At 36.9% G+C, this 27,691-nt stretch overlaps 1 protein-coding gene across 7 annotated transcripts in view; it reads left to right on the top strand.

Annotated features, from left to right (window-relative positions):
• Positions 1–27,691, top strand: part of PPARG (peroxisome proliferator activated receptor gamma) — a 132,425-nt gene that overhangs the window by 70,452 nt on the left and 34,282 nt on the right. For all 7 annotated transcript variants that reach the window (XR_010411720.1, XM_045861810.3, XM_064592088.1 and 4 more), the window contains 3 exons: positions 12,781–13,008; positions 14,397–14,566; positions 23,034–23,172. Coding sequence is in view for 6 of the 7 variants with exons in the window: in XM_045861808.3 (XP_045717764.1) it covers positions 12,781–13,008; positions 14,397–14,566; positions 23,034–23,172 (537 nt within the window). In the remaining variant the exon portion in view is untranslated. The remainder of the gene's footprint in view (positions 1–12,780; positions 13,009–14,396; positions 14,567–23,033; positions 23,173–27,691) is intronic.

Raw genomic sequence — 27,691 nt, 5'->3', positions numbered from 1 at the left:
ATAAAGCATACTTTGTCAAATGTATATATTGCAGATATCTTTTCCCACACTGTGTGTTGCTTTTTCATTTACTTAATAATCAGTTTTAATCTTAAATATTGTCTAGGTTATCTAATCAGTGCTTTTTATGAAGCATTTTATGAAGAAATCTTTGCCTACTCCAAGGTTGATGAAGTGTTATCCTAATTTTTATTTTGAAAACTCTTTTGTTTCATATTTCATATTTAGATCTTCAATCCACATGGAACTGATTTTTGTGTATGTCTCAAGGTAGAGGTTGATTCACTTTTTTCCATATGGATGATATATAGTTGACCTACTTCATTTATTGACAGGGTGACCTTTTCCCCACTACACTGCAGCGACATTTTGGTCATAAACCAGGTGACCATATTCTTGTGGGATTAATTCTGGACTTGCTCTCCTGTTGCACTGATCTGTTTTTCTCTTTGCACTAATTGATGTATTGCCTTAATTACTGTAGTTTTATAATTGGGTTTAATATCTGGTAGTAAATTCCTCTAGTGCTGTTCTTCTCTTCAAGATTGCCTTGGCTATTCTTGGCTCTTGAATTTCCATATAAATTTTAGACTGAGCATATCACTTTCCACACAAAAATGCTAGTATTTTGATTGGAATTTTCCTGAATCTATAGCTAAATATGGAGAGAATTGACAGTTTATATTGAGTATTCCAGTTCATGAACACAGTATATCCCTTCATTCATTTAAATACTTTTTTTAAATAATATTTTGAGTTTTCATTATAGCAGGCTTACACATATTTTGCTAGATTTTTCCCCCTAGGCATTTGATGTTTTTGATGCTATTGTAAAAATCATTTTAAAATGTCATTTTCTGTTTGTTGCTGGCTTATAGAAATAGAGTTCATTTTTGAATATTGATTGACCTTATATCCAGCAACTTTGCTGAATTCTCTTATTAATTGTAATGAGTTTTACTATATACACACAAACATATATAATTATATATATATATATATATGACAGTCATGTCATCTGTGAGTAATGTTAGTTTTATTTTTTCTTTTCTAATCCTTGTTATTTTCTTCCCTGTTGCACTGGATTGAATTTCCAGTACACTGTTGAACAGAAGCAGCGATAGCTAGTATGCTTATCTCATTCCTGATCTCAAAGGAAAGCTTTAAATATTTCACCATCAAGTATGATGGCTCCTTTAGGTTTTTGTTTGTTTGTTTTTTATGGATATGCTTTATCAGATTATTGAAGTTCTCTTCTCTTCCTAGTTAAGAGATTTTTTTTTTTTTAAATCATGGATGTTTTGAATTGTGTCAAATGTTTTTATATAGAATATTTTTGATAATGCTATAATAGCTCGGGAGGAGTATTTAAACATGAAAAATGTTTACTATGGATATTTTAATACCACATTATAGTATTTTTTGAGATAATATATGATATAGCTAGTAAAAATCTGCAAATCAGCCCATAACCACTGGCAATCTGGCTACATCTGTTTTGACACTTTTGTTCTCATATTTGTTTAGCTTAAGACCATCGTCTTTTCATTAAGAGTGCTTGGCACAGTAAATTAAAAACAAGAGTACACAGGAGCATAGTGTATCACATCATTTTGCCAGACTAAACAATTCTGAGTAAGACAATCCCTTTCTACTCTGTGATAATTTCAAGCTATTCAAGGTGCTTCAGTAGTAAAGCATTATTTAAAACCACTGCCACCCTTACCTTTTCCTGGTTGCAAGAGGGCCCTTGACAGTGTTTGAGAGGTGGACAAAGCAAAGAGAAACAGTACTCTGGCATCTCTTTGGTGGCCCCTCCTTTCTGATAGTTACAAAATCCTGGACCATTCCCTTAATTTTTTTCTTTTCCACTCAGTCTCCTGTCTCCCATTTTCATTACCCTCTCATTGCAAAGCCCAAACCAAAATGTGCAGAGAGAGCTAGCTGGGGAGAACATTCCAGTTTTTTTTTTTTCTGACCTCCACACCGTTCTTCACTTACTACCAGTATATGCTTGGTAAAGTAGGAATTTCAATCAAACCAGGATAACTAGCTGTTCAACAGACTTAGGTTTAGTGTTGATTCAATTACTAGGAAGTCTCCCTTTAGAAACACGTGAAGGTAGTTTTAGCAAAAGAACCAAGCTTGACTCAGTTTGGCCATGGTGAAATAGAGGACATGAATCTCCAGCTCAGGAAGCAGAAGAAATGATGGCTATGGATGAGGGCATGATCCTGTAATCTTTCCTGTCTCCTGACCCCTCAGGACTGAGTTAAGCTAGCTATCTAAACAAGATGTGACCCATGCAAGAGAAAATGAACTTTTGAAAAACGTAAGTGCACATGGTCTTCTCTAAAAGCTGATGATAGGCCCTTTGTTGATCTGAATTTGAAAATTTGTTACAAGACCTTCTGGCTCATTATAAGGAAAGTGCATATACGGTTACATATTGGAATGCTTCCGCCTCTGCCAGAGTTATCAGTGGGAGTATCAATGGGGAACCAAACCACAGAAGCATTAGATTTGAGTTTTAATATAGTCTAAGTAGACAACAGGATGAAAATATATTTTTTCACATTGAATCAACAAATGACACAGCAAAGAATCCATTTCTAATCCTTTTCTTAATTCATGGCGGCCAAAATAAGAGGTTCTCTATTCTGAGAAATCACCAACAGGATTCACATCCCAATACCTATTACCTGTGCAACAACAGGCAAGCACTTAACCTCTTTTTTTTTTTTTTTTAAGATTTTATTTGAGAAAGAGAGTATGAGCAAAAGGGGAGAGAGAGGGTTAAACAGTCTCTGCACTGAGCACGGAGCTCAACATGTGGGGCTCAAAATAGGGCTCAATCCCAGGACCCTGAGATCATGACCTGAGCTGAAACCAAGAGTCAGATGCTTTACCAAATGAGCCACCCAGGTTCCCTGCACTTAACCCCTTTCTGTCTAATGTTTTCAATCCATTGGGGGTGATAATAATTGTATATAACCCATAGAGCTATTCATAGATGTAAATTATATGTATGTACACATTTATAAATTATACATATATACATTAATAAATTATAAATTACATGTGTAATGTTTTAAGGTACAATGTCTGTCATGCAAATACTTCAAAATTGTTATCTATTATTAAGTTGTACTTCCGCTAATGGGATCCAGAGTCTTTTTCCTGCTTTCTTGATCAAAATCTGTGATATCAGTGAAGGAAAAGAAATGAATTGATAGAATTTTTTAAATGCTTGAGCCAAAAGGACAACCAACTATTGATCAAGCATTAAAAATACATTAAAATTTTCTCTACTTTTCCAGGTTTTATTGCATTATAAGTCCTTTTAAGAGGACTGAGAAACATGCAAGGAATATATTTATTCCCTCTGTTCAGTGAAGTCATGGGAAGACACTACAATGAAAAGATACTTAGCTTAATTTTTACTTCCACAAAAGTAAGACTTGTACCTAGTTTTAAAAGTCAGGATAAAGCTTTTCATGAACAGAAACCCTCAGTCCCCAGTTCCTATTCCTTGGAAACAGTCATTTTTAATTCTTTTAAACATTTCTCCTGGAATTTATCTCTATGTCTTTAAAATAACATGTGGTATGCTGCTATTTTGAAAGTTGTGTTCATTCCCCACAGACTTCCTACAGTGGAAGATAAGAAGTTAGGTCTTCACCACCACACCCCTTGTCCCAAAACACACACTTGTCCTCCCCGCCATCTTCATGGTGTATTTGTGATTTTCAGTGAAATCAGTTGTCCGTGTTTACATCGTATTAGCTTTGAAAGTACTGCTCCCAGTTGAGCCAGGCAGTATACTACAGTTCTGTTTCCCATCCTGAATAGCTATTTATTTTTCTGGAGTTAATTTTTTTTTAATTTAGAAACTGTTCATTTTTATTGTTCCTTTTCCAGAACTATCACTAGTTCTTTCTCCAACTCTTTGACAGTAATAAAAACTGTCTCTAAGCAGTCATATATATCAGGCACTCTGATTTCTTGGGTAATCTCATACGGCCTTCACCTTCCTGTTCCATTCTATCCAGGCTGCTCAGGATCTGTTGTCCTGGGTCTTCCTTTCACCCCTCCTCTATTTAGTCCTTTGTTTCCTTTTGTTCTGGTGTGGAACTCTCAGAAAGAGTATGGGGGGGGGGGGTGGCGGTGCCTTTTTTTTTTTTTTTTTTTTTTGAGGTCCTTTGTTTCTGAAAATGTCCTTCTACTCATACACTTGAGTGAAGAAGGTTTGTTTGGCTGAGTCTAAAATTCCAAGTTGGAAATAATAACTTTTTCTTTGAATTTTGAAGACCTTGCTCTATTAATTTTCTGGCTTCTGGCATTGCTGTTGGGCAGTTCACTATCATTCTGGTTCTGATCCTTTATATGGGCTTTCTTTTTTTTTTTTCCTCCCCATCTGGAGGCTTTTCGGATGGTCTCTATAAAAAGAGTGTTAGTCTTTATAGTGATTCCTTTCTGCATGGTTTAAGAAATCCTTTCTTTCTTGGGTCTTATTTTAACCAATGTAAATCCTTGCCCTTAATCACTCTAAAATTAAAGAAAACCTGAGGGACAGCTTAATAACACTTTTCAAGTACAAGTGGTAATGGGCAAATATGCAGAAAATAGTAGCTATATATGTTTAGAAAAATGGCAGGGGGGAGTTACAAACTCCAACATAGGTTCCGCCATCGCTTCCCCAACTCTTCCGTCAAATGTGAAACTCTGCAAATGTTGCACACTGTGCCTTCCCTCTCCTTTGTACATTCTCGTGAATTATTAGCATATGAGCCTTAAGAAGTTCTGTATAAACCTATTTAACCTTGCTTGACCTAGCATTTCCTAAATTTATTTGCTCACCAAATTTTTTTTCTTTTTAATTATTTTAAAAGGAACATCATTAACATATGTATAACACAGTTGGAGAAAAGCCAAATAAGACCTAGACTTTCCTGGCTACAAAAGAGCAATTAAGCATTGGAATGAGTAACCAAGAGAAGCCGTGGACTCCTTTTCCAGAGGTCTTTAAAACAGGACATCTGTTGAAGGCGTAGTCCTGTTTGAACAATAGGACTTTGCTGGTGTTTCTTCCTCTTCCTGTCCCCTAGTGGTAGCATTGGAGGCTGTTAGCCCACCTTTTACATGATTCTAGTACTCTGGTTCCGTATAAGAATTACTATTGCTGCCAATAATTATATATATTGAGAACTTACTAAGTGTCTGGACCTATGTTAGGGGCTTTATATATATTATCTAAATTAATCTTCACAACACCTCTATGAGGTAGGCAATATTATTTTACAGATGGGCTAGTTAGGTAAAAAGACATCACAAAACTGGCAAGCAATAGGTCAGGATTCAAACCCAGGGCATCTGACGTGATAACTGGCTCATTTATCTTCACTGTGAATGTTCAGAACAGCAACCTACAAAAAATAAATAAAATATGTATGCCTGTATTTATTATGTAGAAACTTGGACTGATCTGTGCTCACTTTATTAGACTATTCCCTAAACCTTTTGATGAATTCAGATTTTATTTTTGTCAGAAACAGATTCTGTTACAGGTGATTTTATGCTAATTTGCCATCCAGTAAATGGGTACTTGCATGAGACTTCTTTCCTTCATAAATTTGATGTCATTCCTATATATCAAGATCCCCAAAAATCTGGATCTATGAAAATTGGCATAGGTTAAAAGTCCCCATTTTCAACATTTTTACATAGAGTAACATTTTCATAATGGGATGTAGAGACTGCTAGGGTAGGAGACAGAAAACCTGGACTCTTATTCGGTAAGCCCCTGACTGTGTGTTCATGGGCAAATCATTTCTCTCATTTTCTTCATCTGTCAAATGAGGGACTTACAGTATCTCAAAAAGGCCATTGCCACTCTAATATTTCAGGATGATTTTTGTCTCTGGATATCAGCTGTCATCATGGGAGAGGACTTCAATTAGAAAATTCCCAGGTCACTTTACACTGCAAAATGATTTGCATGAATCAATAGGAGGGGCTGGATAAAGAAGCTGAAACCATATTGATGAGTACTGCGATGTTAAACTGAAACAAATCAGAAGAGATTGAAAAAAATCAGTGAGTAGGTGTCTCTTTAAGGCCACTTCCAACAAAGCTACTAAGTTTTAGAGAATCCATGAAAGGCTTTTTTCTGGCACCTTCTCTTGTTGCACAGCTTAACACCTTTCTCCAGTGAAGCTTTTATGTGATAATTACTCAGTCTTCATAGTATATTCCCAATTCCCTGTACCTGCCACATCCTAGGTGTTCACTGAAGGCTTGTTGAAATTAATTGTTCTTTAGGATAGAACTGGAAGATCAGGGAGAGATTTGTTTTTTCTAACCAGCTTAGAAAGTTAAGAAAAAAAACTGAGAAAGTTAAGCGTGCAGGCTCTGCAGTTTTCGACCACGTGGGTTCACAACCCAGCTTTCCTCCTCAGTAATTGTGTGTTCTTAGGCACGTTACCTACTTCCATGTCTGTGCCTCAGTTTCCTCTTCTCTGAGGAGAATTAGGAGTACACCTACCTCATAGCATTGTTATGATGTTTAAATGTAGTTTTTGGCACAATACTTAGTAAAGATTTAGGGTTCTACTAATATTAGCTAATGTAGGGGCACCTGGGTGGCTCAGTCAGGTAAGCATCTGCCTTCAGTGCAGGTCATGATCCCAGGATCCTGGGATGGAGCCCCGCCCGCATCAGGCTCCCTCCTCAGCGGGGGGCCTGCTTCTCCCTCTCCCACTCCCCCTGCTTATGTTCCCCCTCTCGCTATCCCTCTGTCAAATAAATAAATAAAATCTTAAAAAAATATATTAGCTAATGTAATTAGCTAATAATGTAGTAAGGAAATGCGGCATTTCCCCAGAAGTTCTAGTAGAAGTTTTCCTTTTCTTAAGAGGCAGCAGTTATATTGGACCCCAAAGGTAAACCATGTAGTTCTGGGGCTTGATTTTATTATGCATTACCATCTTTTCTGGCCCACTTCCACATTCCCAAATAATGATGCATTTCCAGTTAGAGAGGTTACTTTATTTTGGCATGATATCGGTTATATTTTTGTTTGAAGTACACTGTACTTGGGAGCATTATGCAAAGTCTGCTCATTGACTGTATACAATACAGTGTAAAACCAAATTTGGAGGTCTAAGATAAGTGGCACAAATTCACAGCCTTGTTCAGTGTCTGCCTAAAGACTTTTGCTTGAAACATGCTTAAGGTTGTGAAACTGATGAATAAACCCTGATGCAACCCACTCCTGTCACCCAGCTGGAAAGTTAAGACACTGTTACTTATCCCTCAGAAGGACTGTTGTTCATGCAAATATTTTGTTCATTTGTTCTTTCGTGGGTAATTACACGGAGTAAAAAAAAAACACCTACTCGACTTACAGCTTGGCAGAAACAGTAGCTTATGTTTTCTAGAGACAAAATTAGAAGCAGGCTCCCTGGACCCATCTCTAAGTCAAAATAAAATAAAATGTCTAGGGAACCACTGTGCCTCCCAGTAACTATGGTCCATGGAGTAATATTGTTTAGGTCAAGATGTCCCAGAATAAAAGGACGACAGGGAGAAGGGAAAGGGGGAAAGGAAAATGTGTATTTGAGTAATATGTTTTCTTAGAGCTGAAGAGGCAAGCTGTTTTTCTTTCTCACGTTGTCTTTTCTATGTAGCAGGGGGGGAGTTTTATAGGACACTAATCTTGCTCCTCAAATTATCAAGAGAAAAGCTGAATATACTTTGTTGAAGGGAGGAGTTATAGTTTAAATTGTATTTTATTTGTGATACTGAAGATTGTCATCTCTTTTAGGAGAGTGTAAGTCTTAGCAAAACTAAACCACCGAGAAAGTATCTTCATTTTTTCCCTTTTATTTTTATAAACATTTTTCTACATGTTTTCTTTTTTTATTTTAGTTTTTTAAAAAGACTTATTTATTTATTTTAGAGAGAGTGAGCTTGAGTTGGGGAGAGGGGCAGAGAGAGAGGGAGAGAGAAGAGAGAGATTCTTGAGCAGGCTCTACGCCCAGCGCAGAGCCCAACATGGGGCTCAGTCGCATAACCCCAAGATCATGGCCTGAGCCGAAACCAAGAGTTGGACACTTAACCAACTGAGCCACCAGGCACCATTGTTTTAATTTTTATTTACTTTTTAAGTAATCTCTACACCTAATTAGGGGCTTGAACTTACAACCCTGAGATCAAGAGTCACATGCTTCACCGACTGAGCCAGCCAGGTGCTCTTGTTTTCTTTTCTTTCTTTCTTTCTTTTTTTTTTTTTTACATTTTCACATAAAAATGAATGATCATTCAGTCGGTAAACATTTAGTAAACAATTACTGCATAAGGACTAAAGGAAAAACAGAATACTAAGACACCATCCATTTAGAACTTGAAATCTGATAGCAGAGATATTTATCTAAATAATTCTATCAGAGTTAAAAGAGAGGTACAAAGAGCTGTGGGGATGCAAAGAATGGGAAGAGTATTTTTAAGTTGGAGACTTCACGGAAGGTTTCCTGGAGAAAGTAGCATTTGGATATAGTGGGATTTCCCACTGTGGGAAAAACAGAGGGATTGTGACATGTGGCGATGAGGGATGGGAAGAATATAGAGTAGCCTTGGCATGAACAAAGATAAGCAGACTAGAAAATGCAGAGCGTGCTTAACCTGGGCAAATAGTATGGTATGCCTAACCACAGGGTATGCCAAGAATGGGAGTGGGGTCTGCAATCACTAGTGGAAAATAAGACTGAGAAAGTAAGTTAGGACTCTGTCAGGGAGGGCCTTGAAAGCCATGGTAAGACATTTCATTCATTTATATATATATAATATATGAAGGTCAGAGTTTCTCCTGCTTTTCTGTTATGCCCTTAATAGAAAGAGGACAGCAAAAACATAGAATTCTGTGGGGGAAGAGGGAGGGATGAATAGCTGGAGCACAGGCGATGTTTAGGGCGGTGAAGCTATTCTGTACGATTTTGTAATGGTGGATACATGACATTATTCATTTGTCAGTACCATAGAATGTACAACACAAAGAACGAACTGAAATGCAAATTATGGATAATAATTATGTATTAATATTGGTTCATCAATTTTGTAACAAGCATAGCACGCTAATGCAAGTGTTAATAATAGGGGAAATGCAAGTTAATAATAGGGGAAATTATGTGTGTTTCAGGGGTCAGGGAAAGGAAGGAGGGGAAAAGGGTATATGGGAACTCTGTACTTCCTGCTCAACTTTTAAGTAAACCTAAAACTGCTTTTAAAAATAAAGTCTAGGGGCGCCTGGGTGGCTCAGTTGGTTAAGCGACTGCCTTCAGCTCAGGTCACGATCCTGGGGTCCCAGGATTGAGTCCCGCATCGGGTTCCCTGCTCAGCAGAGAGTCTGCTTCTCCCTCTGACCCTCCTCCCTCTCATGCTCTCTATCATTCTCTTTCTCTCTCAATAAATAAATAAAAATCTTAAAAAAAATAAAAATAAAGTCTAGGGGGCACCTGGGTGGCTCAGTTGGTTAAGCATCTGACTCTTGATCTTGGCTCCGGTCTTGATCTCACTGTTGTGAGTTCAAGTTCCACGTTGGGCTCCATGCTGGTTGTGGAGCCTGCTTAAAAAAGTAAAATATTAAGTCTAGGGACGCCTGGCTGGCTCAGTCAGTAGAGCGTGTGACTCTTGATCTTGGGGTTATAAGTTTGAGCCCCACATTGGGTGTAGAGATTACTTTAAAAAAATAAAATCTTTAAAAATAAACAAATGAAAATAAAACCTATTTTTTAATAACCACATTTTTTTTTAAGGATTTTATTTATTTGACAGAGAGAGACCCAGCGAGAGAGGGAACACAAGCAGGGGGGAGTGGGAGAGGGAGAAGCAGGCTTCCCACGGTGCAGGGAGCCCGATGTGGGGCTCAATCCCAGGACCCTGGGATCATGACCTGAGCCGAAGGCAGACGCTTAACGACTGAGCCACCCAGGCGCCCAATAACCACATTCTTTTAGATATGAAATATACCACAGGTAACAATTTTTTAGGGAGTTCCATATTATATCTTTAAAATCACATGATTTTTATATTCTCTTTGTTACACACAAATGGCTTTTTTTTAAGATTGATTGATTGATTGATTGATTGATTGATTTAACAGAGAGAGAGAGAGAGAGCACAAGTAAGCAGAGCGGCAGGCAGAGGGAGAGGGAGAAGCATGCTCTCTGCCGAGCAGGGAGCCCGATGCGGGGCTCGATCCCAGGACCCTGGGATCATGACCTGAGCCGAAGGCAGCCGCTTAACTGACTGAGCCACCCAGGCACCCCACAAATGGCTATTTTAGCATTAAAATTTTCCCCAAAATTTGCAATAACGTAAATGACGCCTCAGTGTGTGATTCCTTTGTTACCTTGGTTGACAGGGAATCACTGAAGTCGTATATTAAAAGTGAAACAAAACAAAATTAAACCAGCAAAATGATGAGCAACCAGTTTTTCTTGCCACACACATATTTTTTGCATCCTTATTTTCATTTCCCAATATTCATATGGAGGTTTATCCACTACCTTTAACTTAGGCAAGCTTTATTTTATTTGCAGATGAACTTTGCAACAGGCATAATGAGAAATAGTTGATAAACCCACTTTTGTGGATATTGCAGTCAAGACAAAAGAGGTATATTTTGATATGCAGGTAATTTATACCAAGCAAAGTAGGTAGAGAAATGTAAAATAAGCATGCTGAGGAGATGGGCAGAGTAAGTGGAGGGACCTAGGTGAGTTAGGTTTAGAGGAATTATGAAGCAAAGGGCATAGTCTGATGGGTGCCCCGTCATTAAGAGCACAGATGTTTTTCTGGGTGTCATTGAGACCCAGCATGACCTTTAAGCTATCACCAGTACACATTCCTCTTCTTGTGTGTCGTGTTTATACTGTGACTCAGATAACTTAAAGTTGTTTGGGTACTTATTTGTGTAGATATTCAGACATGTGAACCCAAACAGTGCCTTTTTGAGTCCCTTTGGAACCCCTGAAGTACATTCATAGGACAGTCTCCTTATTTGTGTTTTCAAGGCACTTTGTTTTCCTTATGAAGACCACAACTGGAATTTTTAACCTCATGCCTTTGAGAGTAAATTCCTTAGTTCTCTGCTTGCTGGGAAAAAACAAGAGACCCACTGACAGATACCCCTAGGAGAGTAGCCCTTTCTCCATAAAACTGTTTCTTCAGTGAGAGAATAAGGAGAATATATACAGAGTGGATAAGGTCCTGGGTCAATCTTGAGCTTGAATCCTCTATTTACCAGCTGTTGGACACTAGATAAGTGACTTCACCTCTCTGGTCCTGGCTTATCTATAAAGTGGGGAGAAGATCTTGGGTTACCTGGGATAAGAATGTGTCTGGTGTGTGTGAGGTACTTCAGTAAATACTATTTTGCTTCCCCCCTTCCTGCCTGTTCTGCTAAACTTTCAGAGCCACCTCATCATTCATTCGGTATTTCATATGAGCACCTACTATGAGCCAAGCCCATTGCTAGGTGATAGGGAAATGACTAGAAATAAGACACATCAGCCTATGATTTCAGGAGCCTCTAGCGGTTTATGAGCAATTCATTTCTTTGTCTCCAATATCAGCAGTCCCGAATTCACACAGCCCTTCACTAGTGTTTTTGACCCAAGAGTTACCATTTAAAATACTCAGTGACTGCTTTTTTGGTACCACTTTGAAGAGTGAACTGGTTTCAGGAGAACCAAGGACCCATAAGGCACCGCGTGGGTTCACATGTCTGAATATCTACACCAATAAGTACCCACAGAGGTTCCTAGTGCATAAAGGTCTGAAGTCCAAACCCTCTGGTGGCTCACACGTCCACATTAGATAGTCAAACTAAAATCCCTCCGGGTTTTATTTCACTTACTGTGACCACAAATCATATTCTGAGAAATACACGTGGCTTGTACCATCCTAAGTAGGCAGTGCATGAAACTAGTTATATTGTGGCCTTAAAATCCATACAAGTGTTTTTACCTTTGTCTTTTATATGTTTTCTTGTTTCCATTTTTGTTTTGTTGTGGTTTTGGTTTGAGGGTGGTTTAAAATTAATGCTGTGTTAGATTGTCATTTCGACATTCTCTTGTTCATGATCAGATATGTTTCCATGATCTCTAATCTTTCCATTCTCAATATGGAGAACACATTCTCCTTTTTAAAAAGGGAAACTGCATGCACAGAAAAGATAAATATTTGAGGAGGTTTTCATAGAGGGATCTTCCCTTCTTAAAAAGATTCATTTTTGTATTACTTATTCTTATAATGCAGTTGAAGAATATTTTCTGTCACACAAAACCATTATAAACACAAATGGGGGAGCATAATTTTTATCCTAAAGAGAAAAATAATTTAGCATCTCTAATTCCAAGGAAGTAAAATTGTCCCAGAACTTTATGCTCTTTAAAAATCATTAACAGACCTGATTTGATGATCTTCTTTAGGAGATCATGAGAGCAGGGCTGTTCGCAAGACATTCCCTTGGGTACACGGACCACATCGATACTATTATAGGGTTCTCTGCTGTGATATCCAGGTAAGGGGTGGCTTCCTTCCTTAAGTAAAACAACCTGGACAGCACTCAGAAGGTGGTTGTGTTTTCCTCTCTCATTGTGATAATCTAGATGAGAGCACAGTACCAAAGACCCTTTCAGTTCCCTTCCTGTGAATCTTTAGAAGATTGCTCTGCTTTCCAGAACTAACTCCACAGCTTTTCTTTTTTTTCCATTTCAGAAATTACCATGGTTGACACCGAGATGCCATTTTGGCCCACCAACTTTGGAATCAGCTCCGTGGATCTCTCTGTAATGGATGATCACTCCCATTCTTTTGACATCAAGCCCTTCACCACTGTGGATTTCTCCAGCATTTCCACTCCACACTATGAAGACATTCCATTCGCGAGAGCGGACCCAATGGTTGCCGATTATAAGTATGACCTGAAGCTCCAAGAGTACCAAAGTATGATATTTTCACTTTTCAGACTGCTAAGACTAGAATTGGACTAACCTCTCAATAACACTGGAATAAATGCTCCAGAGACTAAAATTCTATAAAAAAGATACTTACCATTCATTTACTCATCTATTTACCTATGAAACATTATGTATTTATGATATACCAAAAAGGATGGTAGTGTGTAAATATCCCAGATCATTCTTTCCTTTTTTTCCCTCCTTTCTTCCCTCTTCCTTTCCCTATTTCTTGTTTCTTTCCTTCTTAGGAGCATTTTCTAGCATGGCTGCATTGCCAGGTTTATCTCAGGCTAAGTAAGAGTCTATCACCCAAACTCTTAAATTCTTTTGGCCGCTTCTAAGTTAATAAGCAATAGTTTGCTACCTTATATAACTTCTCATCACCAAATTGCAAAGTTGTGGTCCATTTCTCCTAGTTCTGCAATTTGAGCAGCTTATACTGAAACCTATTTTTCTGCACAAATTTCAATTTTGCCATTGTAGTCTATTGATAAATCTTCCTGCCATTAAGTAAATTCACATAAAAAACATCATACTCCAACATCTACAAACCAAAACGGCACTTTTCAAGATAAAATAAATTTCTATGATGCTATTTCCTTGATTTTTATCTTTGCGTGCTGATATGCTGGTTTTCCAAAGCCACCACCATGTAATTGGCAACCATTACTTGACAATAAGTAAGAACTTCCTGTATTTCTAGTGTTTTTTTTTGAGATAAATAGTATACTTGGTTATTTTTGTGTGGTTTTCGGTTAGAGCCTAATATGGAAATTTAATAGGCCTGATCCTAACCAGCAGAAGGGTAGTACTTACTCTCCAAGGGTTCTCTCACTCTCTATCAAAGATTATTTTACAAACCACCTTTTCTGACTCAACACTGGTGAAAACCTGGTCTCTTGTTTTTCATGTACCTTCAAGCTGGGCATGGCATTACCTTTTCACAGCAGTCTTCCTTCTGTTTCTTTTCCAAGAGTGGTTTAAAAATACTTCTAAAATGCGATATTTAAATACAGATATATAATTTAATATTGTGATGAATGTCAAATACAGCACATTATGTAACAAAATAACCTTAATTGTCTCAGATACTATGTGGTGTCTATCAGGGCTTTCGTGTTGAAGGGTTGCAGAACCACAGACTTAATTCCCTTCCCCCTTTCATTTTTACAGGTGAGGTTCAGAGGTGTTGTGACTTGCTTGTGGTTACAAAGCCTACTTTTTCCTGTGTTTTTTTTTTTTTTCATGTTCCGTAATGCTTCTACACTACAATAATAAACATATGGCAGTAAGGTGTACTATGGGGACTGGCCATAGAGCCTTTGTAGCAGTTTTTTATGTGATAATTACCTGCTCACATTTTTCTGTACACAGGTGCAATCAAAGTGGAGCCTGCATCCCCGCCTTATTATTCTGAAAAGACTCAGCTGTACAGTAAGCCTCATGAAGAGCCTTCCAACTCCCTCATGGCAATTGAATGCCGAGTATGTGGAGATAAAGCTTCTGGGTTCCACTATGGAGTTCATGCTTGTGAAGGATGCAAGGTAAAAAAAAAAAAAGAGAGAGAGAAAGAGAGAGATTTTTTTCAAAAAAATTTGCTGAAAATTTGCCTGTTCTTTCATTTCTTGTTGTGAACACATAGCAAGGAATTGAGATAAAACTTTTGTTGTTGTTGTTTTGGTAAAACCCATTCTTCAAATGATTTATTTGAAAACCTAAGAAAATTGGTAAAAGCAGAGCTGCTTTGCCTCACTTCCCTTTCTCCAAATTGGTCCTTGAGCCACGGATCTAGTTCATTGCTTGCATCTTGCAGGTTAAAAAAAAAAAAAAAAGTGACTTATTCAATGTGTCATGGCAAAGACATGAGCTGGCCCAGAATCCATACTTTTTTAATCCTCCAGTTTTGTTTTTGTTTTTGTTTTCTCACTATTCCATGTGTTACTTTGTTTTTATAAGGCTTGACAGATTAGATAAATAGATACTTCATTTGATGCCTAGAACAGCCCTGTGAGGTTGAGCTTCTTGATGGCCACTTGACAGATGTAGAAATTATGAATTAGTGAAACTCGCCATGGTCTTCCATTAGTAAGTGGCAGAACTAGGACCGGAACATGCATCTTATGATTCCTAAGCCAGTGCTCTGTGTATTCTTATTTCAGCATCAGTTTGAGACATGTATTATGGACAGGCAGAGGGATATAACTATTCTGGAAGGGAGATACTATTTGTCCTCCATTCTTTGTGAAAAGTGTATTTTTGAAAGCTCAAACATTTAGTAATATTCTGCCCAATTATTAAGAAATTTTTAATCCATTCATATTTTAATAGGTAGTCTTTTAAAATAATTAATTTTAATATACTCAGTGAATCAATAGTATTTATTATATACTCCAAGACTCAGAATAAATTGTTCATAAATATTTACCGTATAAAATACTGCCTATATAAGATCAGATTCGATCCTCAGTTGAGCTTTTTATTCAGAATAAAGATATACAACACCAGTTAGGTAGGTGTTGGAACATCTAGAGTCTGAAATTAATATTTATTGATTTCTACTATGTACCAGATATTGTGCAAGATGCTTTAGCATATATCATTTTTAAACTATATTCTGCCTAAGTTTTTGCATCTATAAAATGATGGGGTTGAATTTGATAATCTCTAGAATCTCTTCAAATAGTGTATTACTAAAGGCAACTTAATAAAGTGAAAAGAGACAAGCTAGTAGTCACCTAGCCACTTGCCCAGAGTTACTAGCCAATCACATAAACACTTCGGCCCTCCATCACCTCATGCGTAAAATGACTTGGTTGGATTAGCAGCTGTCCAAGGTCTAATTCATTTTCAAGGTCTAAAATTCCAAAATGAGTTTTTGAAATACCATTGGCAAGAGACACTTTCATTTAAAACACTAAAACCTATTCACTGTGTGATTAAAACCAAACTAAAATATCTGTGATCTCTGAAATCATTATGTATAGCCAGTTATTTAAGATTCCAATGAGTTGTGAGAACATGCTGTTTTATTGTGTTAGATTTACATAATTTTTGAGTAAATTGTTGCTAAATTCTGAGAAATACCTGAACAAACCATTCCGTTTGGTCATCTTGGTAATCTATGTTGATAAGCAAAACAGTGTGATGGCTAAGTTTCCACAGTGCATTATTGTTTTTTATGGGCTGGTGAAACACTTAGAAAACTAGAACATTTAAGCAAATAGTTCTGCCATGATTCTGTTAGTCAGATATTTGTGGGGAGTTAACATTACTGATAACAGCTAAAACTTGAAAAGACAATAGCTGATTATAGTAATAAAAGCTAAGTTCTGAGGGCACAAAAACTTAGAAAATAAAAGCGAGCAAAGAAGAAAAATAGCAAGAAGGAGAAGAAGAAGGACATAGTCCAAATGCCATCAAGTTAGAAACAGAAAGGGTGCTGAGGCAGAGATGGAGAGTGAACATTTAATCAGATCTCAAGAATACCCTGGATTACAGACTTCCAGGACTAAAATGCAAGGAAGGTTGCACTGACCTTAGAAGGGGAAATAGACATCTACTCATTTTAAAGATAAGAATAAGAAAAATGTTAGTGGAATAATATAATTTGGCTTCTCCAAGTATAAGTCAGCAGTTCTCAAAATGTGGTCTAGAAGCCTCTAGGGGTCCCTAAGACCTTTCCAAGGCATCCATGATGTTGAAACTATTTTTATAATAATATTCAGTTGTCATTTACCATTTTCACTCTTTCTCTCAGAAGTGTCCGTGGAGTGTTCCAGAAACTACATGACATGGATGGTAACATAGTTTGGTGGCTCATGGAATGTTTGCTTGTTAGGTCCTTGTACATAACAATCTCTCAGTTTTAATTTCTAGTCTGATAAGTGTCAGTAGATACAGCCCACATAAACCAAAACTCATGGGGTTCTCAATAATTTTTAAGAGAGTAAAAGAGTCCTGAGACCAGAAAGTTTGAGAACTGCTGTTATAAGAGATTGAGGGATTGCTACTTTGGAACTAAACAAAATTGTCGCCACAGTCTGAATGCAGCTAATTTAGACCAGTGGCTACCAGCAATCAAAGATATCTTCTTAGCTTATTGACAGTACTCAATAAAAAGCCAGGAAAGTGAAATTAACAAGTGTTTGACTCATATGTATTTTCTAAAGGGTGCCTTGGCTGTTTAACATCTGCCATTTTGGTAGGATGTAGGATATGCCCATAATTAAAATACAGTTAACCATCAACCTGCATACTAAATGATGGATTGAAAAGAATAGTTACAATATTGCTTATGATAGCTGTTAGTTAGTAGGTCTTCTGGAACAGTTTTACAGTGCACATGGAACAGGTTTATATTAGTGATTCTTGCCAAAAATCAAACAGGAATAAAAAGATTAGGCTTGGATTAAAGTGGAATAGCGACAGATTCTTGGGTCATTAATATTGCAGACTTAGGTAAAATATAACCTTTGGCTCCTGAATAATACATCCACCTTAGAGCTTGCAAAGCTGTCACTTACTGCTTACAAATTGGACACTTAATCATTTTCTAGAAGGTTTCATCTTATTTTTGTATCTTTAGTGAAAGATCATTTTAGAACCATAGACTTACCTAAAGATATAAGTACAATCTACTATATAATACAGTGTAATCTGTTTTTGTAGTTCTTTGAAGGGCCCTAAGTCAGGAAGGGTTTTTAGTATATTCATACCTGCCATGGGAGCTCATGAATTGAGCTTCTCTGGGCCATACCACTTCATAAGAAAGCCAAACACAGGACCAGCACAAGACTTTTAATCTCACCATAAAATTAACTAGGGTCTCATTGCACCTAAGTTAAAAGTTTTGTTAAAAGTAAAGCAATTAAGGAGAAGTTGGAGAAAAATTTTTATAAGGCAAAAGCAAAAAAGCAGCCATCACCTTCTCACAAATATGACGACTTTGGAATAAATCTATAGCAAAAAAAAAAAATTTTTTTTCTGCCATGGTGATTCATGCATTTCCATCACACCAGTTCACAGACTTTGTGGTCATCAAAAGACTAAATTGTTGAAATTGCACATAGTTTTATGGACTCTAAAATAATAAGTAAGAGTGTTGTTAAAGAGTGTTTTCTTGATCAGCAACATGAAGAAACCTCAGGGAAGCCTGCTTCATTCTTCAAATCAATAAATAACTGTACAGAAAAGCACTCTAAGAGCCTTATATCTTCCTCACTAGGTTTCTTGAAATAAAGTATAAGAATACAGTTGGCTATCATGAACTAGGTGTTTTGAAAAAGAAAAGTAAAAGCAACTTCAAAGCTGTGTGCTGAAGTGTGTATATATTCAGTTTGTGATTTTATGTACATATGCAGTACATAAATAATATCCAGAATTATTTTCCTTTAACATTGAAAGACCCTGAGTCATCATAAAAAATAATATGAAACACTTTGAAAGATGTCGTATGAGTCAAAACAAAACTGCATTGTAAGGGTTAAACTTAAATAACATAATTCTCTCATCAAAAACCCTTCCTCTCCAGCTATGCCAAATAACTGACTACTCTGGGACCTGCCCCATTCTCAGCTAGCCAAGCAGCATTTTCCACCATGGAGATCAGTTTTTAGAAGTGAAAATTTTAAAAAGCAGTCAAAGAACATCATAAAACATATATGATCACAATGGCAAAAATCAAAACAAAATTTCCCACCAGGATTTATCAGTGAGAATAGTTCTGTACATGAGCCTTCTATTAGTAAGTGGAAAAAAAAATACCTTTTTAATATCCAGAGGTCCTCAGAACACTTTGAGAATTAAGGAGGTTTCAAGTTCCAGCAGATCCTCTGTAGGACCTAATCTATGAGATATTGCTGATCTCACAAGGGTAGGGAGAACTTCTCCCGAACAACCAACAATAGCAACACAAACAAACAAACAAAAACTCTAGGTCTTGACCTGTGGGCTGCAGACACACTTACTGAGGCAGGGTTTCTCTCGTGGCAGATGCCCAAAGGAGTCCTGAGGTGCGGCACTGCCCCAGAGAGAGACACCTAGAACAGTATCCAGAGCCATCAACGAGGGGGAGCTGAGTCTAGGGCTTTTAAATTCAGTCAGCCGTCTCAAGGGAATTTGAAATAGTCACAAGTCACTGGCACCTCCGGCTTCCTAGAGTAGCATCTGCAAATTCTTTTTGGAGGAAAGAATTTCCAATTTAGATCCGATAGGATTCCCACAGTTGAAGGTCAATATATGAGTTTAAAATAAAATATCAGTCAGTGAGCACATTAAGAAGTCAATCAACTTGAATGACACTTATCAAAAATAAGCAAAAACAGATTTAGACCCCTCTACCCCTATACAAGGAGAGCAGGTAATTGGGATTGCCTGATAGAGAATATAAAACAGGTGTGTATGAACTGTTTCAAGAAAGAGGGCAGAATCACAGCAATGAACCAGCAACAACAGACTACTAGGAATGACCAGGCATATTTGAAAATAAATCAATTTATTTAGTGAAGTGAAACTTAAACAGTGAAAAATATAATTATTGAAATAAAAATTCAGTGAAAATAGCTGTTGGACCTAGCAGAAGAAAGGACTACTGAACTGGAAGGTACATGTAAAGAAATTACTGAAATGGAGAATCACGGTGCCTTAAGAATACGTCCTGTCCAGAATCTGCTAGACTTTGAAGCCTCTTAGTTCTTGAAGGATTCATAGGATCTTTGAGTATTAGAAAAGTGTGTCTTCTTCATGAATCAATAGAAGAGTAATGTACAGAACTATTCTCACTGATGAAATTTGGTGAGAAATATTTCCCTTTTTTTCCTCACTGTAATTATGTAGCTTTTGTGATCTTATTTGACTGTTGTTTTGATGTTTACTTTTGCAATCAATGTTAGTGAGTAATTGATGACAAAAAGATGGAAAATGTAAAGAAGTTCAGAAATATTGAAGGCTAGAATAAGGTCTAACACTTCTCTAATTCATGTCAGAACTTGACAAGTGAAACCATGATGCAGAAAACACGTCCAAGAGAATAAATCAGAAGAAGTCCATTCTGAGACGAGCTGCAGTAAAACTGCAGAACACTGAAAACTAAGAGAGTGTATAAAAGCAACCAAAGAGAAAAGAAAAAAAAAAAAAAAAACACTTCAAAGTCAATTGACAGTAGACCTCTCCACAGCAACAGTGGAAGCACAAAGATCATGGGATCCGAAGGGAGATAGAAGATAACGGAGTTCTCTGTAATCTTTCAACAGTGAGAGAGAAATGAAACTGTTTACAGGCTCGAAAAAACCGAGAGACTGAAATAGTAAATTTCAAGGATAGTTAAACCATAGAGAGCAGAAGATATTTGCAGCACCTGGAACAGACAACAGATTAGTGTCAAGAATATATAAAGAAATTTCTAATATTCAGTTTTAAGGAAGATACAATTGGACAATAGGAAATGAAAAATCAGGAAAATACAAATTAAGATCACACTTAGATTCTATTGTACACATACTGCATTATCAAGAATTAAGAAGTCTGACAAATACCAATTGTTAGAGGGAATGTATATTGATAAAATCACTCTGGAAAACAGTTTGGCATGACCTTGTAAAATTTCACATTCACTTATTGTACAATCCAAAAAAACTCCACTCCTAGGAAACTCTTGTACATGTGCATCATAAAACATTTACAAGAATATTTATCGAAGCACTGTTCATAATAGCAAAATATTGGCAATAACTTAAACATCCATCAACATGAGAAGATATCAATAAATTGTGGAATAGATATACGGTAGAATATTATGAAATTGTGAAAATGAAGAGATCCTAGCTTTTCACAAGAAAGTAGATAAATTTTAGAAACCTAATACTAAATTTAAAAAAAAAATGAAAATCCCAAAATACTATATGAAGTATCATACCATTTATTTTTTTTTTAAGATTTTATTTATTTATTTGACAGAGACACAGCAAGAGAGGGAACACAAGCAGGGGGAGTGGGAGAGGGAGAAGCAGGCCTGCCAAGCAGGGAGCCCAATGTGGGGCTCGATGCGGGGCTCAATCCCAGGACCCTGGGATCAAGACCTGAGCTGAAGACAGACGCTTAGCGACTGAGCCACCCAGGCTCCCCATATCATACCATTTAATAAAGCCCCCAAACAAGCATAACTGATCAGTGTATTATTCAGTTTTTACCAATAGTGTGATAAAACTGTATTTTCTTAAAAGTCAAGAAAACAATAAACACAAAATTGAGAATAATGATTACTTTGTCAAGGGGACACAGAAGGCAGGATTTGGATAGAGGAAGAATTTCCAGTCATGATTTTAAATCTTGGCAATGGGCTTATGTGTGATAATTATCTTATGTTTTATAATTACATGTATTTTTTACATGTTTGTAATTAATATTACATTTAATAAGATAACAGAAAAGGAAGAGAGTATGCCAATGGCCTTGTGGTATCTCAGTCATGGTTTAGGGTAGAAAAATATCAGAGATGGCCCAGAAAGGAAGTTAAGTGACGTACATCTTCATTCAACAGATTTTAATAGAAGACTACTGTTGGTATTTGGGTCATATCCAGTGGTTCCCCATGGAGCTCACAATTTTAATTGGGCAGGGGGGGAAGGGCAGAAAACAAGCACTTAAATATAATAAGTAAATTATATGGTATGTTAGAAAGTCCTAAGTGCTATTGGGGAAAAAAAAAAAAGAAAAACTCTAGAGTAGAGTGAAGGAGACCAGGAGGTCTAGTTGAGAGGTGGGGGCAAGGACAGGCCACAGTATTAAATAAGGGCGTATAAGCCTCACTGAGAAGTTGAGATGTTGGCAAGACTTGAAGGCAGTGAGGAGAATAAGTAGGTGTATATTTAGAGGAAGAGCCTTCCACGTGAGAGAAGGAAGTCAGGAGTGACTTCAAGGAGGTTGGCTTGAAAAAAAAGTTTGGCTTGAGAGACTCAGAGGGTGGTTGTACCACCTGAGATGGTGAAAGCTGCCAGTGAAATGAGTTTGCAGGGGTACGATCCAGAGTTTCAATGTTGGACGTGCTGGGTTTGAGGTAGCTGTTAGATTTCCAAGTGACGTGTCAAGTAAGCAGTAGAAATACTTGTCTAGAATTCAAGATACAAATGTGGAGAAAGTGAAAATGCAAGTCAGTGGCAGAACCAATACTAGTTCAGGGATTTTTGTACCAAACAGGGCCAGATAACATTTGAAAGAGTTAAGAATTGAGTTTCATGGAGATGAGCACAGTGGAAATGAGTAAGAACACTTTGACAACAACAACAAAAAATGGAGTTAGCAAATATTTCCAATTAAAATTTCTTTCAGGTCTTTCAATAAAGTATAAATACAGCAGAATTCAATTAGCCTCAAATGAACCTATTTGCTATTTTGAGATGGCAGTCCATTGTCTGAGGATTTATATATTACTTCTCCTGTTCTTTCCTATTATCTTTTTTGTTGTTGTTGTAGGTTACAGCAGTTATGGAGCACTCTTTCAACTGCATAAGTAAATGAAACCAATTCTGTAGGAAATTATGCAACATAGAGAATTCTAAAAAATTATCCACATGTGGATTTTTATTGGCCCTGATCATGTTTTAGGATGAAGTGATTATAACTTTGCCAAATGGCTTAGCACAATAATAAAGGCTGGGGCATGCTGTTGGAATGATCTGCAGAGAGACTGAACTGATTACATGGTGTTTTATTTGCATTACATTAAATCCAGAGCACTTCTTAGAGCATGCTGAGATCCAAGTGTAGAGCCAAGATACATTGAATGACATCAGTTGGATATGGTCACTGTTTCAGAGCTAAAGAAGGACACTGGAGATCTTCTGGTTCTGTATGTTATAGCAAAGAAAACTGGCAGTTAAGTGGCTTGTCTGAAGTCACCAGTAACAAAGCCTACCTTTTCTGTTACCTAGGCCAGTGTGTCTTTAGACAAATGTTGCTGCTTCCATGTGTCATAAAGACCTAAGCTTTGCTTCTTTTTTCCATATCCTTTTGCAGGGTTTCTTCCGGAGGACAATCAGATTGAAGCTCATTTATGATAGGTGTGACCTTAACTGTCGGATCCACAAAAAAAGTAGAAATAAATGTCAGTACTGTCGGTTTCAGAAATGCCTTGCTGTGGGAATGTCTCACAATGGTAAGTGAACGCTTAGCATACATACTTCACTGTTCTCATTATGGCTGCCAGATCAGTGGCCTCTAGGGCCACTGCTGAAAATGTGCACAGTTTCCCACAAAATGCCAGATTTCAGAATAGTATATGCTGATAAAGCATTTCTCATTTTGGTCAGAGTCTAGGCTTTTAGTGTAGAATCCTTCTCTCTGTGGTTGGGCATCTGCCATGATGGGAGAAAAGACTTGAAAATATGAGAAATGATAGAAATAACTAGTATTTTAAAATGAATGTAATGATTGTGATTTTTTGTATTGCTTTAATAGCATTAAAAACAGAATTATGCTTGTGTGAATCAGTAGTTTCTTTATACTTTAAATGTAAGAAAATTCTGCAGGTTTCTGGGTATGGAACTTTAAATGGCGTATCAGAATTTAGAATATATCTTTTTTTCCCCTCTTTACTGTGCAAAGATAGTTATAGGCATAGCAGTATCCTTGACTTCGAGGAGCATGCAGACTTACGGATAAAGCAAAGAATTTTAAGATTCCACAAAACTTTAGTGTCCATAGAAACATAGAGAATAAAACTTTGTTTTTTAAAGCCATATCTAAAATCAAGGAGTGTCAACTTAAGAGAAAGAATGTAGATGACCTGAGAAGACCCTTGTTTTCATGAACTGTAGAACTAACTCAGTAAAATCACAGAACCTAGGCCTGTTTGAAGAAATAGTTCTGGATTTCCATTTAGCTCAGATTGGGGTTAACAAAGTCACAAAGCAAATTTGATAGTAACTTGATAGTTTTATATTTGTCAAGTATTAGTTTTTTGAAAACGCATTATGGGCTCAAGAAATATAAAATGCCAAAGTGATCAAATAAAATCTGAAGTCTCAGTTCACTGGATATCCTATTTTTTTTCTTTCTTTTGCCTTCACCTGTGTCAAAACTGATCTGGTGAGAGAATAATATTTGAAGTCAATCTTCATATGTTAGGACTCCAAAGCATCTGTGAAAATTAAAGTTTTATTCCATTGTGCAGATGTTTGGTTTTCACAGTGGACATCTTCAGAATATTTGAGAATCACTAATTGGTTGATATCCAACTCTTTAAAAATAGCTCGCAAAATTATAGTTTTATAATTTATATGGGTCATTTCCTCTAAAGGCAAGAATGTATTATGAAGAGATGTATCGGCTCTACTGGGCAGGATGGAGATTTGGTCTGACTTTCCTCACAATTGATTACATCTGCTGTGTAGCAGCATACAACTGCAGTCATTGATTGCAAAATAATTTACTGGTTTGATTCCATCAATTTCCTTTCTGTTTCAGACTTCATAAAGCATAAGGACACATTTTCAAGTCAAGGGTTATATTTTAGATGATGCAATCAAGTTGCAGTAAACTTATTTTATCTTTATGAAGAAATCTTTGACTTTGAAATCATTATTACTAAGACTGCCTAGAAAAGCATGCCATTTCTGCTTTTAATGGTATTTATTTTTTGCCCTTTAAAAATTTGTCACTTCACATAACATTTATTTCCTGTTGCTTGCACACATTCACATAAAATACTTCTCCTTTTGCTTATTGTTTATAGGCAAATAATATTTAAAGCCCAACAATCTATGTAGTATTGATGGTATAATTTTCTCTTCCCAGAAAAGTCAAAGAAAGCCCATAAACTTAATAATAAAGTCATCATTTGACTTCATATGACAATTACTTTATTCTATTTAGATAGAAGAGCAATCTTGATAGGGAGTGTTCAGTTAGTTCTTCTTGGAAAGACAAAAAAAAAGGAATTAAATGTCCTGGCATCAAAGACTTACGAAGTTCAACATTTACAAGATTGCAACTGTGACTAAGAAAATCCCTTCTAAGAGGTTTTTATGGGAATGTGTTTGCTACACAGAAAACATCCATTTGATCTGTGCACAAGAAGGGAAACATAACAGCGAGGTTTTGAGTAGTTTTGCCTGTTATCCTGAGAAGGGAAACATGTCCAAATACAAAGTTTTCTAAGAGGTTGTAGTAACTATTTAAAACTATTTTGTTAATTTATTAATGTTTTATGTGAATGGCCCTTACTGTAATAACCCACCCAACTTATCAAGAGCCTTCTACTGTTATACCAAAATCAGCACCTCGATGCTTTCAGTAGACACAGAAGAGATGAACGTCCTCCCAAAGTAATTTACTCCATTCTCTGTTACTGTTGTTTCTGCTCTTCGGTCTCCATTTAATCCATCTGATGCACGTAGCTTGTGCACTAGCCACCCACTCCCAGCCTTAAATGAGGCTTCTGAAGTAACCTTCAAGGAACCTTCAGGGCCCAGGGGAACATTGTTGAAAAATCACTGAAACAAGGATTGCTAAATCCTTTCAACTTCGAAAGTTCTATGAGTCTACATAACTCAAACAAACTACCTCCCTGATTTTTTCACTTTTCAACAAACTGGACCATATTTTATAGACATTGTTACCATTTTCTCCAATATGTAGGTATCTGGCATCTGTTGACTACCTGAATTTAAAAGTTTCCACCTGTATGTCTTGGTGCTGTAAAAATATAATCCATATGCCTGAATCAGGCCTTCTGGATGTTCTGAACAATTGCTCAATTGATGGTCACATAATGATGTAGCCTCAGAGTACAAATCCAAAGCAGTCAGGGCTGAAGAAAGTATAAATGGCTAATGGCATATGGTTCCATCTTCAGATGGAACTTTTGTTTTGTTTGTGATGTGTAGCCTAAACATCGTAGGACAGAAGGATTTCAGAATTCTTACACTTGGGAATCCAGTTGTTTCTCAGAGATCTATTTTCAGCATTGAGTAGGAAAAGCACCCAAGTGTTGGACTATGTGCTTTGTGCGCAAATTTTTTGTTTTTCTGTAGTGATCAAGATAAACACGTGTTGCAATTGTTTTGATCATTTAACATGCCATCATTTCTAGACCACAGGTCAGTTCCACTGATCGCTCCCCTGTCTTCCTGAGTCATGCTAAGCACAGTCAATTCAATACCCTGTCAGATATATTTAGAGGGAATCTCCAAATGAAAGTAAAGGAGAAATCAAGACCCAGCTTCCTGGCCTACCTAGAGGTACATGTGACTTACCACATGATCACAGCATCACCTGCTACTTGTTCATTTTGAATTAGTGAAGCTGTTATCTACAGAATCCTGATAAAAATACCCTCATAGATTAATGTAGTTTCTTCAGTCAAATGGGCCCTCACACACACTTTTGTATTTTTTCTTAGTATAATTTTTGTTTTAAAGTCCTGCTGTCAAGATCCCTGACATTAATCATATTTTTAAAATGTGTCTTCTTTATTTTTGATAAGATAATTTATTCACTAAGAACTTTGACTAGTGAATATTTTTGTCTTTGGAGCTGCTTTCCATGTATGAACTAAATAATAAAATTATAAGTGTAGGCTGTTCATTTTAAAAAAATAATGTGAGGTAGAGAAGAATTAACTTGTTACTTCTGAGTCACTCAGCTAGGTTTTCCCTGTGCCACTGAGATTTGAATGAAAATGATGCTTTTCATAAATATAAAAATTAGTGAAATCTTAGCTTTACTGATCAGGACATTCTATTATATAAAGACTGACAACTTTAAAAATAATCTCTCAGCAGCTTCATAAAAATCCAGAAAAATGGTTTCACAGATATTTGTGGCACTCAGCATTTTTTAAGGCAGTTCTCTCCTTCCTTGTAAAAAAGAAAAGCGTGAATTGCAAATAAGTTTAAACTCCAGTGTGTTAGGTTTTTTTCTTTAGTCTTCTTTGTAACATAAAGGAAAATTACCCAAATGTTAATTTTCAGAAAATTTCACCAAATAAAGAAGTCCCGACACATGGCAGCTGTGTGCTCAGACCAGCAGGCATTCATGGTTGCCCACGCTAGCCTCCACCTCCTTTTCCCACCACTGCCTTTTCCAACTTACACGTCGGGTAAACTGTGTACTTTGCCATGCCTGCACAGTGCTCTGTGGTGGAATAGCTCTGGGCCTCTGTTTATTATGTCTTTTGGTTCCCTGTCACAACTCTACCTGGCATTCAAGACCCAGCTGAAATGCCTTCTTCCGTAAGACTTCCTATTCCCCCCCGCCTTCCTCTTCTGTGTGTTTTATACCTTTCCTGTGAAACCACACTCTGCTTTCTAAAGCAAGGGAACGATCAGATCGATATTCCAAAAACTAAACTACTGACAACTGTGAAGAGGATAGAGAGAGAAATAGGGAAATTTGTCAGAGGACAAATGAAATATCATGCATTAAGACAGTGGGAAGGGTGAGTGAGGAGAAAGGAAATTGAGAAAAGTACCAGAGCATGACCAATGAATACAAGTGTCTGAGGGAAAGAGAGGTTGTCAGAAATTGTTCAGGGTGTCTAGTTGGGTGACAGGATGAATTAACCAAGAAAGGGAAACAGAATGAGGAGACAGTAGAGAGGGGAAAATCAAAAGTTCATTTTTAAAGTTGCATTTGAGGGTTTTACAGGATATCTAGCATCCATGTATAAAGGA

The sequence above is a fragment of the Mirounga angustirostris genome, unplaced genomic scaffold (assembly GCF_029215605.1).
Source record: "Mirounga angustirostris isolate CCGP_5_RB_7025 unplaced genomic scaffold, mMirAng1.0.hap1 SCAF_1, whole genome shotgun sequence".
Classification (NCBI taxonomy): domain Eukaryota; kingdom Metazoa; phylum Chordata; class Mammalia; order Carnivora; family Phocidae; genus Mirounga; species Mirounga angustirostris.
This window is presented reverse-complemented; position numbering and strand designations above follow the sequence as displayed.